Source organism: Anopheles stephensi, chromosome 3 (genome assembly GCF_013141755.1).
Source record: "Anopheles stephensi strain Indian chromosome 3, UCI_ANSTEP_V1.0, whole genome shotgun sequence".
Lineage (NCBI taxonomy): Eukaryota > Metazoa > Arthropoda > Insecta > Diptera > Culicidae > Anopheles > Anopheles stephensi.
The window spans coordinates 44,319,097-44,336,457 of NC_050203.1; the positions used below are offsets into that span (position 1 = coordinate 44,319,097).

At 42.5% G+C, this 17,361-nt stretch overlaps 2 protein-coding genes across 18 annotated transcripts; one reads left to right on the forward strand and one right to left on the reverse strand.

Annotated features, from left to right (window-relative positions):
* Positions 1-1,476: 1,476 nt before the first annotated feature.
* Positions 1,477-13,945, forward strand: LOC118511020 (MAGUK p55 subfamily member 7). 17 transcript variants are annotated; one of them, XM_036053580.1, is made up of 12 exons: positions 1,477-1,751; positions 4,571-4,788; positions 5,783-5,964; positions 6,078-6,173; positions 6,972-7,103; positions 8,770-8,802; positions 9,362-9,529; positions 9,622-9,804; positions 9,873-10,008; positions 10,254-10,529; positions 10,595-10,938; positions 11,009-13,945. In XM_036053580.1, exons 2-12 carry the CDS (start codon positions 4,746-4,748, stop codon positions 11,183-11,185), a joined length of 1,770 nt encoding a protein of 589 aa, XP_035909473.1. In that variant the 5' UTR covers positions 1,477-1,751; positions 4,571-4,745; the 3' UTR covers positions 11,186-13,945. The 17 variants fall into 17 exon arrangements, with proteins under 17 accessions (XP_035909473.1, XP_035909484.1, XP_035909467.1 ...); XM_036053574.1 differs by having other exon boundaries at positions 1,479-1,875; positions 10,251-10,529; XM_036053575.1 differs by having other exon boundaries at positions 1,479-1,856; positions 10,251-10,529.
* Positions 13,940-17,030, reverse strand: LOC118511021 (beta-ureidopropionase). The gene is made up of 4 exons (XM_036053592.1): positions 16,446-17,030; positions 15,031-15,293; positions 14,541-14,953; positions 13,940-14,457 (listed from the first exon to the last, which is right to left on the reverse strand). Exons 1-4 carry the CDS (start codon positions 16,547-16,549, stop codon positions 14,077-14,079), a joined length of 1,161 nt encoding a protein of 386 aa, XP_035909485.1. The 5' UTR covers positions 16,550-17,030; the 3' UTR covers positions 13,940-14,076.
* Between the last annotated feature and the right edge of the window lie 331 nt (positions 17,031-17,361).

Sequence of the window (17,361 nt, forward strand, 5' to 3'; positions counted from 1 at the left end):
ATTGAGCTAACTCAGAGTTTTTAAAGGGTGTAATAGGATTTCAGAAACATTAACATGAGAAAATAGACTGCAAAGTGAAACATTTTAGCCAAAAGTGTTTTGATGAAAGATTGTTAGCAAAAGTTTAGCGCAACGCTAAACGGCCAAACGTTAGCAAACGTTGGAATGGCAAACTAGTGGCAAGATGTTTGACATCCCTGCCTTTACTCGCAACAAAAGGGAACTCATGAGTGCTAGTCGGTTGATTCGCCTCGCCGCTTCATCGCATTTTGAGCTTCTGCCAGCATGCGCTAATACGAATAAAACTACAACTTACAATAATTCTTTTACATTTTTTTTAAATCATTTATGTTTTCGTTTGGAATAAGCATAGGAGTATATCTTCTTCTCCTTCTTCTTTGCCCTAACGACCTGTTAGATCATGCCTGCCAGTTCTAGCTCACTAGATTTATTGATACCGCTTAGTTGGATAGTCAGTCCTCACTATGGGGCAATGGCCCAGATGGGATTTGAACCCCGGTCCTGCCGACTGGATTGGAGTATGTACACACAAATTAAATCATCTATAAGGTAAGCATGAAGCACACTACTATAAATTAATTGTATTTGTTACTACATATATCATCTGGTATACCATAACGAGATAAACGAGGTGTGAAAATAACTGATAGGAGAACAAAATCGGAGGAGTATAAAATATAATGGTTTTAGCAACTTCTCACTGGAACTGCGACCTTAAAGGTCTTAAAGGTCCTGTAGTTAGGTAGTCAGTCTTACATACGGGTGGATATAAGCAAGATTCGATATCGGTCCTGTCCTGTGAAAAACTGATGTCACTTTCACCTTAACTACGGGCCGCTTCAACTGTTACTAATATAGTTTAAATAAATAATCTATGGTTTGCAGATCGATATAATTGGGTTAAATAAAACTTAAATAAAGCTCACTAACCTTATAGAACCTTAACCCTCCGTCTGCTCATCTAAGAAGAATGAATAACCATCTTTAGAAGTCGTTCTGGTAAATCAATCCAAATATCCAATTTTAATCTGGCAAAGAAAAAATCGAACATAAAAATGCAATAATTTCGTTTAGCAATTTTGCACGGTTTTAAGATTTAGTTTGAAATAAATTTTGACGGCGTACACAACACAAGTGTAACACAAAGTTAACCCGTTTACGAGATTTATACCACAATTATTGTTCATATATTTCGTTAAAATTATTATCCTTGATATTTTAAGAAATGATAAACAGTAATACATTTCTCGTATGGCATGTGATAGGTTTTATTAACATAGTCGCATGCAGTGTTCAGCAAACGATTCTGACACCTTGCTTGCTGTGTACAGAAGTATGTTTAGAAAAAGAAAATCCTTACACAGACGTTTTTTCAGTGGGTCGCCAGTGGGTAGGTTACCACTGTGCCTCATTCGTGTAGTCTTCGCGCAGTCGCAGACGCAGCCAAAACGCGTTGTTTTCATATTATGGATGCGGCGTTCTGAATACCACCCCGCCGCTGTAGCGTTGTAGACTTTTTCAGTCCACTAAGCAGATTCGATGCACTCTCACCACCATACAACGACGAAAAACGAAAGCCAAACGACACGAAAGCGGCGTTCTGTCAAATTTCCTTCGCAACGGGGGCAACATCGTGGCCTTTCTACATCGTGCAGCACATTAGAAGCGTTTCATTCATGTTGGGGTGCGAATGTGCGGCAACAACCGTGGCTCGGTGATTCTCTGTCTGGGTATCCCAACCTCTTTCAATCGTGTGAAGCACAGTGAAAATAGATGTGACAAATATGCGTGCGTGTGTAGCATGTCCTGCTGGTGCAATCATTCAGCAGGGTTAGGTGCGACCGCTCGATCGTGGTAGTGTTGCCAACAGTGATATGCTACACCAGCAAGGGGGGGGGGGGGGGGGGGGGGGGGTGGAACAGTAATCGAAGAAGCAGCAACAAACGGAAATTCTTGTGCGGAATGATGGAACGGGGGGAAAAACGTGTCAAAATTGTAACATAGTGTTAAATACTGTTTCTACGTACGATATACGTATTATGTTTCCTCCAGGATCGTGCAATCGTATGACAGTGTTACGCTCCAAGAGCATGCTACATGTGAATATCGATTTGTACGTAAAGCGGATGAAACTCGATTGATTTTTTCTTTCCCTATTTCCTTGTGGTGCTCCGTATGCGTAGAACCTTGTGTACTGTTGGGTATGTCGTACATAGTGAATTCAGGGCAGGTCCAGCTGTGATCCAATGCGCTGTGTGTTTTAACGAAATAGTGTCCGTATGCTAATGTGCTGCACACTGTGAAAATGTTGCATTCTTTGGTGATTATTTACAATTTACTATCATTTTCCCACGACGGCGTTTATCAAGTCGGCGCTTAACAACGCATCAGTTATATACAAATGAAAACGAACGTCGAAACCACATTGTGCTGTGTGTGCGGTGCTAGTGTAAGAATGCAGGAAAAATAATTCCTGGGAAGAAGGTTAACCACGGGCGGCTGGATGAAAAGTGGCAGGGAAATTCATCGATAACGCACTGTCGGACAATAGGAAAAATGGAAAAGAACAACACAACGGCACGCACACACAGGCAGAGACCAAACTTCAAACCACCAGAGGGGAGATTTTCCAAGCGAGCCCTCGCGAGTGTGTTAGTGATTTATTTTCAAACCTAAATGCCGCCATCGGTCTCTATGTGTTTCGGGGGATGTGTCTGGTTCGTCTGCTTGTCCTCATTTTACCCGTGTTGCAGGAAATGTTGCGATACATAAACATTTCCAACTGCACGCTGGTGTGTAGGATTATTAATAAAGCTTCGTAAAGAAAGTGCGAGAGTGATAATTACCCTTGTACACGTAGTTGTACAGATTGCAAAACAGAATAGAGGATGTTGTAGTAAGCCCAAATGAGTCTTTTACTGAACAATGAACTCATATCTTAACGACAGTTTAATTCAAAATAACACTTTAAAATCGGTTATAAGTAAGAGTTACCAATTATGCTAAGAGGTGGTATCATGCTAGTTTTTATATACTATTTGGAAGAAATTTAATTACAGAGTTCAAGGCTCTCATTTATCTTTCTACATAGTACGTGTGATACGTGCTTTCTGCTATAATGTTATTCGAATGGGATTATAAATTTGTTTCGTGGGGCAGTTGTACACTCGTAATGTCGTAATGTCATAATCGTTTCCGCAAAAAGATTGGCACACTGATTTAAAGATCAAAAGTTTAATCTATTTGCGATCAAGTAAGGTGATGTAGTTTTTACACCTTAGCGGCCACAGGCGGCTGTCTATGAACATTTTGTCGACGGGAGCTCCAACATTTTGGCTATTTATAATGCCAAAATCTGTTCCCAGCTCTGGGGCTGTGAGTTAATTGCTAAGGAGGAAACTCTTTCTGACCCTTTTTTTTCTTTATATTTTTCTATTGCCTTGGCAAATGTTTGTCTCCGTGCGTGTTGTTGTACCTTGGTTTACCAATATTTGATCTGCTATCAAATATTGGGAATGTGTTTTGTGTTATGTACTTGATGAAAGCCAGGTTGTGGGTTTATAAAAACAATGATGGTGGATTGATTCTCTATTCAATGTGAAAGGAAAAGATCATGTTCAACTTTTTGCGATTGTATGAATCATTTTTGTTGTTGTTATTTAACGGGAAGTCGCAGGAAAATAGCGACATCGTAATGATGAAAAGGGAACTTTCATCAATATTATCTGATATCTGATCGTGAAAACTTTTCTTCATTACCATTCGATAAATGAATCCACGTCTGCCTGAACCTAGTGTAGTCCCGTGTGTCGCGGCTCACTTACAAGTCCGAGGTCAGCATGATGGACAAATTCAGCTGACTCTTTCTTTCGACAGACAACGCAGAGTACAGACGGCTGAACATTTTCTTTCTACCTTCGCGGGATGCGAGAAAACTGATCGGTCGTCAGACACTGATGAGGTGCTATATTTAGAGCAGCTTCATGTTTATATGGTATAAAAATAAAATGTGTTCTTTCATACGTGATCTTCTTTCGCAATGCACACACACACGCCATGATATGTTGGACCTTTGAAATTTAATGGGCATACATACCACCGATCATTCTGTGCTACGTACGCTACGTACACTTCTCATCAGTTGCTTAGCCGTCACACACTTTGGGTATGATTTCAGTCTGAGAGTAATTTATAGTTAAAATGCACTACTGAACTAGTGAAGAATAGGTTTCCATTGAGTAAATTTATGTCGTTTTGTTCGAGAAAAATAGTACGCACAATATTGTTCATGGTAACTATTTCTCTTATCGGAATTAGTTCTATTGAAAGCTCATCTTCTCGTTACTATTAGCATACAAACAAACGATCGTCCTTCGGCTCCTTTTTGTCATTAAATTTGATTGGAATAAAATAAAGCCCATACCTTTTTAAGGCATTCAAAATGCGATAGGTAAAGAAAGTTATAAATTAGAGTTAAGCGTCCGTAAAATAATCAAAAAGTAAATAATTACGATGATTGTTACAAACCCCGTTCTTCAATCTTCAACAGTAGTGTAACGTAATAAAGCGGCATGACTTCATATGAACAAACAGCCAGTGTATAGAGAAACGTTAACAAGTGTGTTCGAATCAAGCCAACCTAAAATATAGTGATTTATTTGCTTGTATTGTGTTGTATTGTGTGGTGTACATATTTCATATTTGTAGAGTAGGTTCTGTAAATAATGACCGCTATTGCCATGGCGTCGGATGGAGGTTATGATCCCGGTAAGTGATATGATAATCAAATGACTCCCACAATTCAATGAATTCAAATTTATAACATCGGCAACTAACTCCATACCAATGAATACCGCGAAGGTATACAAAAAAAATATATTATGATAGAATATACAACACAAACAATCATTCCATTTTGGGTGATATATCCATGCATTTTTATCCTTTATTTACGCAAATGAATTGATGAAAAAAAAAACATCATAAAATTTGGATGTTATTTGAAACGTTAGCATATTGCTTAATAAGATCTCTACATGACCACTCTCGTTGAAGTGCAGGCCAATCAACGACGAACGTACGCATCATGCATTGAGAAGAATGACACTCCACAGATGACGTCAATGGCATTTGTTTCTTGTTGAGTCACTCAAGAGAGGCCCATACGGTGCTGGAAAATCAGTTATTACGAGTAGAGTTATATCGACACAAACCAATGTCACCAGAAGTAATACTTGATGAATGCAATCACAATTTGTTTATAACATCCACATGGCACAGTTTAATGCCGTGTCGTGAGATCCTCTTTTCCTACGATGGACAATGTATTGTTTCAGCTCAAAAGCTTCTGAAAGGAATTTTTCATTCCATATTCCATTTGCACTGGGGCAATCCGGTGGCCGAGGCGATAGTGGCGTGGCGAAGGTCTTCACACGGGATGAAATCCCACAAAGACCGCGCCTCCCAGTAAGCAGAACTTGACCATCCAGTTGCGAGTAAAATTAAGTCACACAAAGCCAGAAATGGCAGATTGCGGGCACTTTTCGAGGTAGTTAGTGCCAACGAAGAGGAAGATTTGCTTTGTGCTTTCACTAAATGGAATGTTTCCCATGGACCAATATATGATTATGGGATTATGATTTAAAAAAAAAAAAGATATACAGACCACACAGCCATCACATTTTTGAACACTTTTAACATGAAACAAAGTCTTTTCGCTACTGCTGTAAATAATATTTTTCAAATTTTCTTCATTCTGTAGTGATTTCTAAGCTGATTACATCGCTTAAAGAAGCCGAAAGCTTGACCGACGAAAAGGATCTGGGGTTTTTGCAAAACCTGCTGCAGTCGAAGGAACTGAACGCACTAGTGAATGTACATAGCAAGGTGGCCAAAATTAATAAGGACGACAGGATAGCTCCATTGTTATCGGCGTCAGTTCAGGTTTGTTAGCTTTATGCCTTTTTTCGTCGATGGAAAGCATGTTTTTACTATTCTAACTTATCTGTTTGTGTTTTTTTATCGTATTTCTATCAACGATAATTTAAAAATTATAGATCTTGATGGAAGTGTTGGAGCTGCTAGCTCCAAGATGTCACATTTCTCCGCTCTGTAAGGAGGTTTTCCACCTACTTCAAACTCCGCATTTGCAGGTAAATTTAAACAAAATCAGTTAGCAACCAGTGCAGGTTTTCAGCCAGTTTTATTTCCTGTTTAATTCCACTTAATTTGGCTTAGGAAAACTAAGTTTAGCTTATTCGCCTCGAGAACCCTTATGACAGCTCCAGATTTTCAAAATCACCACAAAAGTCACAGGGAAACGAATGAAGTTGGAAGACCCAAATTCTCTATAACCAAATCAACCATCACAACCAACCAACCATTAAATTTCATCTGTTTCATAATTTTTCTAATTTTTGAGTGATCGTTCCTTTCGATACCGAAGGCCACAACAGTCATTAAATGGGTACAGCTGCTTTCCATTGCTGCCAGCACGCGATTTTTGTGTAGCTGCGATTGAACGATACTTCCATTAGCCCTGTCTGGATAATAAATGACAATCAATCGATTGGGGTACAGGATACATCCGGACCCAATTTACTAGACCTGATAGTGGAAAGAAGGATAGCTTTTGCAATACATTTTGTGTCATTGGGAATCGCTTGTTTGGTCGACCGAGGACGGAATCAAATGCCGTTTCATTTATTCATACCAAAGAGCTTCAATGAGCCGCAACCCAACCGTTTGATTATTTGTATCGTTTTGAATAAGAGTAACACATGCCACACATAACTTATGTCACTTAACTCAAATTGATGTAACAGATTAGCAGGAATGTAGATGTATCGATATAGTAGGACACTGCTACTCATTCTTTATGTACGACATCGGCCAAGATCAATAGGTCAAGATTTAAAGGTTTACATTCTATTTTTTACTGCGTTTTATAGAGCATTCTTTTTGCACACGACGCTATCGCGCAAAAAGATTTTTATCCTCATCTGCCGGATATCCCCGTGGAGGTTGACGAAGACGAAGAGACCATCAAAATCGTACAGCTTGTAAAAAGTAACGAACCTCTGGTAAGTCCGTTCGATTTTTGAACCGTTTTGTGATTTAATGTTACATGTTTACCCTACCTTAATATCATAGGATTATGATATATGATCATATAGAGGCTAGAACTGTTTGTTACTTGTAGAAATGTATTATTTAAGCGCATGATTGTACTATTTTGCATGGTTAAACATTAACGAACACTACGGCATACAATGCCTGTGGTGCGAAATGTACACTGCAGAGTAAGATCGCATTGCTATAAATTCTGCAAAAAGCAGGATAACTCTTTCCACGAAGCTAGTTGTGTTTTTGACTTTGTAAGTCTTCTCAGCAAAGCATATATTCTTCACATTAGTATGTTGTACTTGTTGCAAGCGGTTCTTATTGCAAATGTAGAAAAAAAGGCTTCACCTCACTCCCAGCAGTAAGCGCTTAAGTCGCATGCTCCACGCCAACCGTTGCCAGTACCACGTACCACTCTTAACGTTGGATGCAAAATGAGAAGGGATTCATTGAAAAGCATAGACTATCCGGCATGAAATCCTTCCTCCCGTTTCGAGTAATGAGATATAGTGGCTGTCTTAGCCTAGAGACAGAATCCAAGATGTTGTTGTTGATGTTTGCCCATTTTACCTTAGCCCGAGTTTACTCGACATTCAACATTTGCTTGAAGTGGCGACAATGCAAAATATGTGCCTCTTGCACAGCTCATTCCATTCCTAACCTTATGCCATTGTAAACCATACAATCAGCAGGCTTTGTTTGTGTCTTAGTGCAGAGATGCGCTACTCGGAGTACTCTCCCCGTCTGTCACAGTCTTTTCGTGGTGCAAGTAGCGTTATGAACCATGGCATTTGCAGTATTATGTTTTATCTTTACCTTAGCAACACCGAACAAGAGTCATTTTAATCGTTAATTATGTTTAGTAACTATGAAGGATAGATTATGTATATTCAACTGTGTAATTCAACATTAAGTTTTTTGCTAAACACGTTGTCGTTGTTATCAGCTTCACTATAATTTAGATACTTTCTAACTCGTTTTTATTTCTCTATAGTAGGGTTTTGTTTTTTGAATGAGAGAGTTTTGTTTTATTATCGATTGCATGAACGATGACACACAATACTTCACCAAAAATCATGGTTTTACTAAAAAACAACAATATCATACATTTATCATACCTCCATCGAACCAGGTACCCCCCACTGCTGTACATAAATGTTTACGTTCTACGCATTTCCTTAATTGTATTTTAATCGTACTGTTTAGTTTGCTTTGTAGCGCATATTGAATACACATCCTCTTGTCTGTGTAATCGGTATTTACCACCCCAAAAACATACATGTTTGTCTATGTTTGTTGCACCGCCTCGATTGTTGCAATCAAGGCCAAGGCTTAAGCATCAAAGTATCACCGTCGATTGCATCTCCCATCTGATTGATCTGTTTGATAATCTGAACTACTCGTAAACAGCAAAACAAGCTCTAGTCCGCGCATCCTTCTGGCGGTTGTATGTTGAATTTTAGTCCCTTGGTTTGTTGGTTTTTTCGTGCAACACAAACTCATGCTCATCCACACTATGAGCGAACAGTACTACTTCTTTCACACAAGTAGCGATCATTTGTGCAACCACAAAAAACCCAATGTTGATACCAAACTATTATTCGTAACTCATTTTACTGCATCCAGTGTGCTGGAGCACAAAGTGCGGAACCAATCGTTGTAAGTATTTGCTGTTAGTTTTGGGGATTTTTTATTAAACTTTTTGGTTGATGTAGATCTCGCCATCGTTCGCCGAAGTGCAATGAAGTTTTGTCAATGGTTTTCATGTCGATTGGCGGCGTGTCTGGGACTTTGTGCATTTTTATTTTTTATTTTTTTCCAACGGAATTCTGTTGTCTGTTGCAATTTATTTTGCGTTCTGATGTTTGTTACGATTGAGTTGCTGAATTTCCGGCTGTTTGTTGCCGTTTGGTTTTCGTTCCCGAATAATTTGCGATGGAGGTAACCGATAAAGTGTTCTTTGACCGACCTAACACTCTTACTCTTAATATAGCAATAATTAACACCTTTTTTTAATGCTATGTGCTCCGCTAGTTTATTTCGAAAAATCGTTTAGCTTCTTAACCCTACGTTTTTCTATATGCTAAATTGTTGTCATCGTTCGACGTGATCGAGGTGACGCGAAGTATCTAGAGATGAAGTGATTGAGATGTTGTGGTTAAATGCCAACAGCAACAGGAACCATGTTACGATCAACGTTTTTTGCACTATATTGCAGGGTGCTACCATCAAAACAGACGAAGAAACGGGCAAAATTATTATCGCACGCATCATGCACGGCGGGGCGGCTGATCGTTCGGGCCTTATTCACGTCGGCGACGAGGTGATCGAAGTAAACAATATTAACGTCGAGGGCAAAACACCAAGCGATGTTCTATCTATTCTGGTAAGTGGGAGGATCTCAACTTGTGCACAGCAGAAGAGCACTGCATATGCGTAGAAAAGTTGCTCACTTTGGTCAGTTTTGTTTACCCACAGCAAAATTCTGAAGGCACAATAACGTTCAAGCTTGTCCCGTCCGATGGTAAGCTGGATCAGCGGGAAAGCAAGGTGCGGGTGAGAGCCTATTTCGACTACGAACCAGAAAACGATCCCTACATCCCGTGTAAGGAGGCTGGTCTAGGGTTCCAACGGGGTGACATTCTTCACATTGTATCCCAGGTGAGCATGAACTGCAACCGTTTTAGCATGATGAACAGTTGACAAAAACATGATTGTGCCTTCGGCAGGACGACTCCTACTGGTGGCAGGCGCGCAAGGAGGGTGAAAAAACGACCCGCGCCGGGTTGATACCAAGCCGGGCCCTGCAGGAGCGTCGTATACTGCACGAAAGAACTCAGAAGGAAACGAATGGTGATGCAAAAAGTGAGCAAACATTAGAATAAGCTTTCGGAAACGAAGTGCATGTGCGCGCGCGACACACATTCGGTACACACCATTTCATTATACTCAAATGCCATTCCACTCTTGTTTTCCCGCCGCGCCCCGCATCGTATCATCACAACACAACACATTTTTGCTCGTTTGTGCCTGTTGTCATCATCCCGCCTTGCTACAAACTGCTCCATCCCATCATGTGCCTCGCTCTGTGTTGACCCACCCCGAAGAAGGTTCATGTGCCTCCATCTGCTCGACTCCACCCGGTTCACCAAACCCAAACCATCCCTGTGGTGGGCCAAAGACTAAAAAGATTATGTACGATACAGCGGAGAACGATGACTTCGATCGGGAAATGATCGCCACGTACGAGGAGGTGGCCAAGCTGTACCCGCGCCCCGGCATTTTTCGGCCGATCATCTTGATCGGTGCGCCCGGCGTGGGCCGCAACGAGCTGAAGCGTCGACTCGTTGCACGAGATCCGGAAAAATACAAAAGCCCAGTTCCATGTGAGTAAAACAAGCGCGGACGTGTTTGGCCGAAGCTGCATATTGTGATGGTAAATGATTTGCAGACACTACGCGCCCGATGCGCCCGGGAGAGGTCGCCGGCCGGGAGTATCTTTTCGTAACCCGCGAAAAGATGGAGGCCGACATTGCCGCGGGCAAGTTCATCGAACACGGCGAGTACAAGGGACATCTGTACGGGACGGCGGCCGAAAGTGTGAAAAGCATCGTGAGCGCTGGGTGCGTGTGTGTGCTGGGACCTCACTATCAGGCGCTGAAGTCACTAAGGACGGCTCAACTAAAGCCTTACATCGTACACATTAGACCACCGGTTTACGAGGAGCTGAAAAAATCTCGCACGAAAGCTCGCGCCCGCTCAACGTTTGATGAAAACAATTCGAGAGGATTCACGGTAAGAGGGCGCAAGTGTGCGAAACTGACGAACCTGGTGCCAACTTTTGCTTATTTTTGCCGTTCCGTAGGATGAAGAGTTCATGGAGATGATCAAATCGGACGAACGCATCAACTTTCTTTACGGCCACTTCTGTGACGATGAGATCGTGAACGATGATCTTACGGAGGCGTTCGAGAAGTTGGTCAATTTTGCCAACAAATGTGAATCCGAGCCGCTCTGGGCACCGGCCAGCTGGGTGCAGTAGAGAATATTGAGTTTGGTCGCAGGGTCGGACGGGAGGGTACTAGAGTTTGAAAATTTTGGTCAATTGTTTTTCTTCTCACGATCACGCATTATTCGTACTAGCGTTAGTGTTATGCGCCGTCTACCGATTGGATTCGTCACTCGTGTTATCATGTTCGGTTGAACGCTATTTACGGTTACCAAATATTTTATCATTTGCCAGATGCTACATTTGTTATTAGTTGTATGATTTTTATTTACAATTTGTTTACCACAATAAACGATCATTGGTTATCTTTGAGGTATAATTTGATTGCTTTACAGCTGCTTTTTTGCTTTTCAGTTTGAGTGGCTCCCGTACCTCCATCGCAAGAGCGCGCGCTCGTTTGCTACAAGCTTGAACGTTATTATGCTAAGGTGCTTTTTCTATGGGATAGTTGTACAAAAGCCAAAAAAAAAAATACGGTGTGTGGTGGGGACTAAACAGCTACCAAACGGCGAACGCGCGTGCATAACATCCTATCGGCATTTGGGGATATTTAACAAGAGAAAAGAATCGGTAGAATTAGTAAGATAGCGCCAGCGAATTGTGTTACATTGTGTGTAGAGTTATTGTATACTAGAGACCATTTGTTGGTTGGCCGCAGAGTAGTGCGATACACGGGACCGAAACGGTTACATCCCTGTTTAATTGTGTTAGATTCCTTCAGTTAGCAAACGACGTGGAAAGGAAAACATTGCGACACGGCACGACAGAACCACGAATGAATGAGCTTATTTAACCCGTTTGACTTCACCGGTACGTTTTTTGCATGTGTTGTTGTTGGTAGGAATTTAATTGAAGCAAATCACTGCCCAAACCCTCTCTTAAACGGGCAGCGAGAAGAAGCGTTTGTATGCCCGTGTTGTGTGCGATACATGAAAGAGATAATGTAGATACCACTTACACTTACCACACAGATTAGCTAAGATGGTTGGATTCGTAACTGTGTTCCAATTGTGATTGGAGACGTAAGAATAATTTCGAATGACAAATTTCAGTACTTAAACCCGATCAACCCCATTGGTACAAATAGTAGCACAACTGACAGAGGTTCGGTTTCTGTTCTGTTTGAAACTCCTCTCGGATAGAATCTACGGTTGCAAATCATTTTGTTTCCAAAGCGCCATGAACAACTTCCGTACCTAGCAAAGGATCAATGCAAAACAAAATAATCCTAATCGAGTCATTTTCAATCACTAACAAAGCTAACAGTTCTACCGTTTACAGTTTGCAAACTATAAATATATATACACAGATATTGAAAGAAGCATTTAACAAAATTCATACCATGAAAGGGTCCGTATTTTCCGACACGTTTTATACATAAATGTTGAAAGTAAAAAGAAGCTAAAAATTGACTTGTAGCAGAACACTTATCGATCATCATAGCGTTGCTGTGTGAAAGTCGTGAAGCATTTTGTCGTCACCAACACATTGCTACTTAAAACTAGAGCCGGAACAATAGCACACTAAAGATATAGTTTCTCAAACGTTTGAAGCAAAAACAAAACAACAACCAAAATGGAACAGATTATATAAAGCACATAAAGTCTTTCGCTAGCATGATAATCCGCACGCATGCGAATCTGCAGCCATCGTAAGCCAGCATCGTTGTTCATTGAGCCAAAACCAAACATAACTCAAACAAAAAGGAATGTACAGTAACTGTAACGGCACACAGAAAATGTAAAACAGCAATTGTGACCAGATCAGACCAGACACAACAGAGCCCAGCCGAGCTTGCGTATGCGTATTCCCTCTAAATCCTGCATCTAATGTCGAATCCACATTGCAAGCTGGGTCTCCTTCCGATCTCTCCTGCTTCCTTCCGACCTCTTGCAATAACTATTAAACAAAAACGTTCTTAAATGCTATGCTAAATGAATAATGCTCCCAAAAAAGAAAATACGTGTGGGAAAATGTGTGAACAATCGGGACAATACGCATGCGAAACGCCACGTGTCGCCAAAAGTACGCGTAATGATTGCGCGTTACATTAGAAGCGTGTGCTTTCGTTCAAATGTTTATGCAAAACCGTTAACCATTCGCCCTAAGGCCGGAGAGCTCCTAGAAGCTCCATACAAAAATGGAGTTGGACTAAGGCATAATGATTGAATTAGGATGCCATTACCACACACACACCATCGAACAACACATTTGTGGCAAATTATTATGTACTCACCATTCGTAAGTTGTTTCGGGGAAGAAGTGATGAGTGATCCTCATCACCACCACGCTACTCCTCGGAACAGTTAGATCTTCCCTTGTTGGTCTGTGCTAATCGCACAAACTCCTAGCAGCCAAAGACACACGTTGGAATGTATGCAGAAGGATAACAAATGTATGGATTCCCTCCCCACCCAGGGAATTCAAATGTTCGGCCAAAAACCTATTGGTCAGTCAACAGAAGTACATGTACATGTGTAACGCAAAAGACACGACAGGCACGTAAAAAAAGTAAGCAAAGTGATGATGTTGTTTGTTGATTAGTTTTAGATACCTACACACACACACACACGCACACAAACGAGGAGGGTGCACCACATGCGAATTCAAGCCAATCATATGGGACGGAATAGGGAAGGGAAAGATCTTCAGAGGGATCTGAAGAAGGACACGAACGTTCAAACAAACAAAATTGTCACCCAATGTACCCTCATCAACAACAACAACAGCTAGCACGTAAAGATGCATTGAACAAAGGAGTATATATAGCAAATAAAAAGGAAAAAAAATGGAGATAGAACCCGGTTATTTATTGCTTTATCTTGGTTCCATAGTGGCCGAAAATGGGTTTTTTTTTTTAAACTTGTTTGTATGTATTTTTTGATCAATTGATGAAGCTCTAGTCAGCTGGCGAAGGAACGTGCTTAGCTATCCCGGATAGTCTGTGGCTTGTAGTCAGGCTTGATTGCCTTCGCTAAGCTTTCCGCGTACAGTGGTAGGCGCTGCGTCATTTGGAAACCCCAGAAATCCTTTATCTGTCGGCAGAGATTCAAATCCATCTCAACCACCAACAAACCGCTCTTATCGCGCGACAGACCGGGCGTACGCGAGCCATCCGGAGCCGCCACGTACGAAGATCCGTAGAACGGGCCAAAGTCTTTGTGAGCCGGCAGTCCATTGCCCGAGGTGAACTCGTTCGGGAACACTTCCGTGCCGACCCGGTTGATGGCCACGGTGAAGAAGCTGTTGGCGATGGCCGCATTGCGCGCCTCAATTCCCCACAGCGGCTCGCTCAGTCCGCCAACCTGCGTACACAGACACAAGTGAAAAGGTACATAGGAATTAGCGAAGCTGCGCTGCAAACCGCACACCTGCCAGTATGCCTTACGGTGGCCGACGGATTGAACACGATTTCCGCACCATTAACGCCGAACATCATCCAGTTCTGGGGATGATGGCGCCCGTAACAGATGTTGATGGCGATACGGCCGAACTGTGTCTCAAACACCGGATGTCCCGTGTCGCCCTCGTAGTAGTAGGTCGACTCATTGAAATCGCCCACACGGGGAATATGGTTCTTGCGGTGTTTGCCGATGTAGGTGCCATTGTTGGAAATCACCACCGCCGTGTTCCAGATCGTATCGTGATGGTTCGAATCGCGCTCCAGGATCGGCGAGATGATAACCATGTTGTACTGTCGGGCCAGCTCTTTCAGCATCTTCGTGGTCGGCCCATTTTCGACGTCCTCGGCAAACTCGCACCACGGGAACTTTTCACGCGTACAGAACGCAAACGGCATGGCTGGTGTAGCAAGCGCAAACATGCGCGAAATGAATGAGTACATTCGAAACCTCCCATCTCCGCTGCATGCAACTTACTCCAGGCTTCCTGAAGGCACACGATGTTGACCCCGGCAGTAACGGCGACCCGCAAAATGTTGGAAATCTTCTCGTGCAGTGCATCACGCTGCACGTGAATCGGGGCCGTCGTCGGAATGTCGACCGTATTTTGCACTGCCGCTACCCGCACGATTCTCGGCCGTCGGAGGTCCTCCCTGCGGGCGCTAAACACGTACCCTTTAAGCTCGATGTCCACATCCTTGGCTAAGGAAATGGTTTCTTCGGAAAATTTTAGCTCATTGCTGGAAAACATTTCAATGCGAAGAGGATTAATGGACACATTTTTATAGATCCACGTGCCTGGCTGGCTTTTGGGAGTGGATTTGAAGTCACAGCTACGGTCAACAATCAGGGAGTTGTGTTAGAATTTAAGATAAATTTTATGATGCACTTCGTGATCGCTTATCTGTAGCCGATCCTCGCTAGTCTGTAGAATGGAGGCCACATTTCAGTCGTATGATATCTTAAGCGGCAGAACAAGGTAAATGAAACCACCAACAACGGTATGGTGAATCCATTACGTCGCCCCTGAGGACTAGCAGGCTCTCAAACAAAGAAGAAGCTCCTGAATGATTCACGAAGCAGTGAAGATGAAAACACGGATTTAGAGTCGTCCAATTTTCAGTGCAAAACGGCTCTACTATAGAACTCCAGATCCTCATCAACGGCTTAGAGAGATGTTTCGTAGTGCCTAAAACAAAGGACCTGCTCTAAGGCTATCCCTAACCAAAGCCATCGCGAAAGTCTCGAAAGTGCTCCAAAAAACCACACTTGCATTGGTCACAGCTGTGGCTCATCAAACTACTCTCGGAAGGTTTGTAGTAAAGAAACGATGTTGATACATAATCAATGGAGACCCGAACCACCCAATATCCGCCACTAAACCTAAAATTCGCCGCGTTATCGCTAGTATTTTTCCTCCCCAAAAAAAAAAAAAAAGGGTCACACACAATCCTCCGTCATAGTGGGTCCGTTATCTGGTGGCGCTTATCTTTTTCCGTCCATGCTCACATCTACCGTAGTATCATTGTACTGTGTTAGCAGATGCTTATTGTCATACTGCACCAATTAGAATAGCAGATAATGGGCCAATTATTCGCTCCGGGTGGCTGCTGATCTTACATCGTAACGGCGCACTAGGTAAAATCCGCTTCAAAGCACCGAAAACATTCGGCTGGTTCAAGTTCAGGTTCAAATATGAGCGAAGGCGTGACACGTCGCTCTTCTCGCAGCGATCTCCCAGCGGCGGTGCGTAATGGTGTTATCTATTTTTAAAACATATCACACCACTATATAAATCGCGTACGCTGTACTACGAACCAAATATTATTCACCGTTTGCTGTTTTCATTGTCACTTTACAGCAAAAAAAAGAGAGCACTAAACTATACTTACTCGTCCGGCCGTCCGTACAGCACTCGCTTCACTTCGCGCAGTTCTTCCGGTGGAATATACTTGTTCAGGGTGTCTTCCAAGCTTTTGAAATTTGATTCAGACATACTTTGTCGCCCCGTTCACAGCCCACAAACACACACACGACGAAACTGTGCCGTAATTTACCGTCACTATCTCAGACCGCAGACCGGAGCACGGTGTCGATTGTATTTTAGGTCAATGATCGATTCACAAAGCGGCGCGCTACGACGTTGCGTGTGAGTGATGGCTTTGAGCAACGGCGTTGGTGCGTTGTTCAGTGGACAGTACGGCACAGCACACTAAACTCGTGTGAGCAACGAGCGGCGGTCGTCGTTGCGCATTTGGACCGATTACTACTGCGCGCGTACGGCTCGCGAGTGCAGTGTGGCTGGGGTGGCTAGAGAAAAAGAGAATTTTGGAAGCCGCGCGAGAACAGGGCCGGATTCTTCGTAGTGTATATAGTTGCTATTCTCCCACTTTTACTCTCCAGATTACATAATCTGGCCCTTCGCCCATCAAACCCACAACAGGTTGTGTACTCCCACTCCCCGCCAGTACAGCAAATCGACGAGCTGTGTTGTACACACCAAAACAACCCCGATGTAAATAATTGTAATCTAATCTTATACCATGAACCGTCGTTCTCGTTCTCTGCTGCTTGCACACACACGGTGTCTGAGCAGAGCGCCTTGGAAGGAAGGCTGGCTGTAAGAAATGCATTGAGTGATTCTGTGACCAAATATTGTAATTGATGCAATTCGCTTGAGGGATGTCCTTGGTGAGCTAGCGGTATTAATATCGGTTTGTTACCATGTTGTGGCTAACAATTATGGATGGATCGATGGTGGAACAATTGAATTTAGATGTTTTAAAAGAAACCGGGTTTACAGAAATT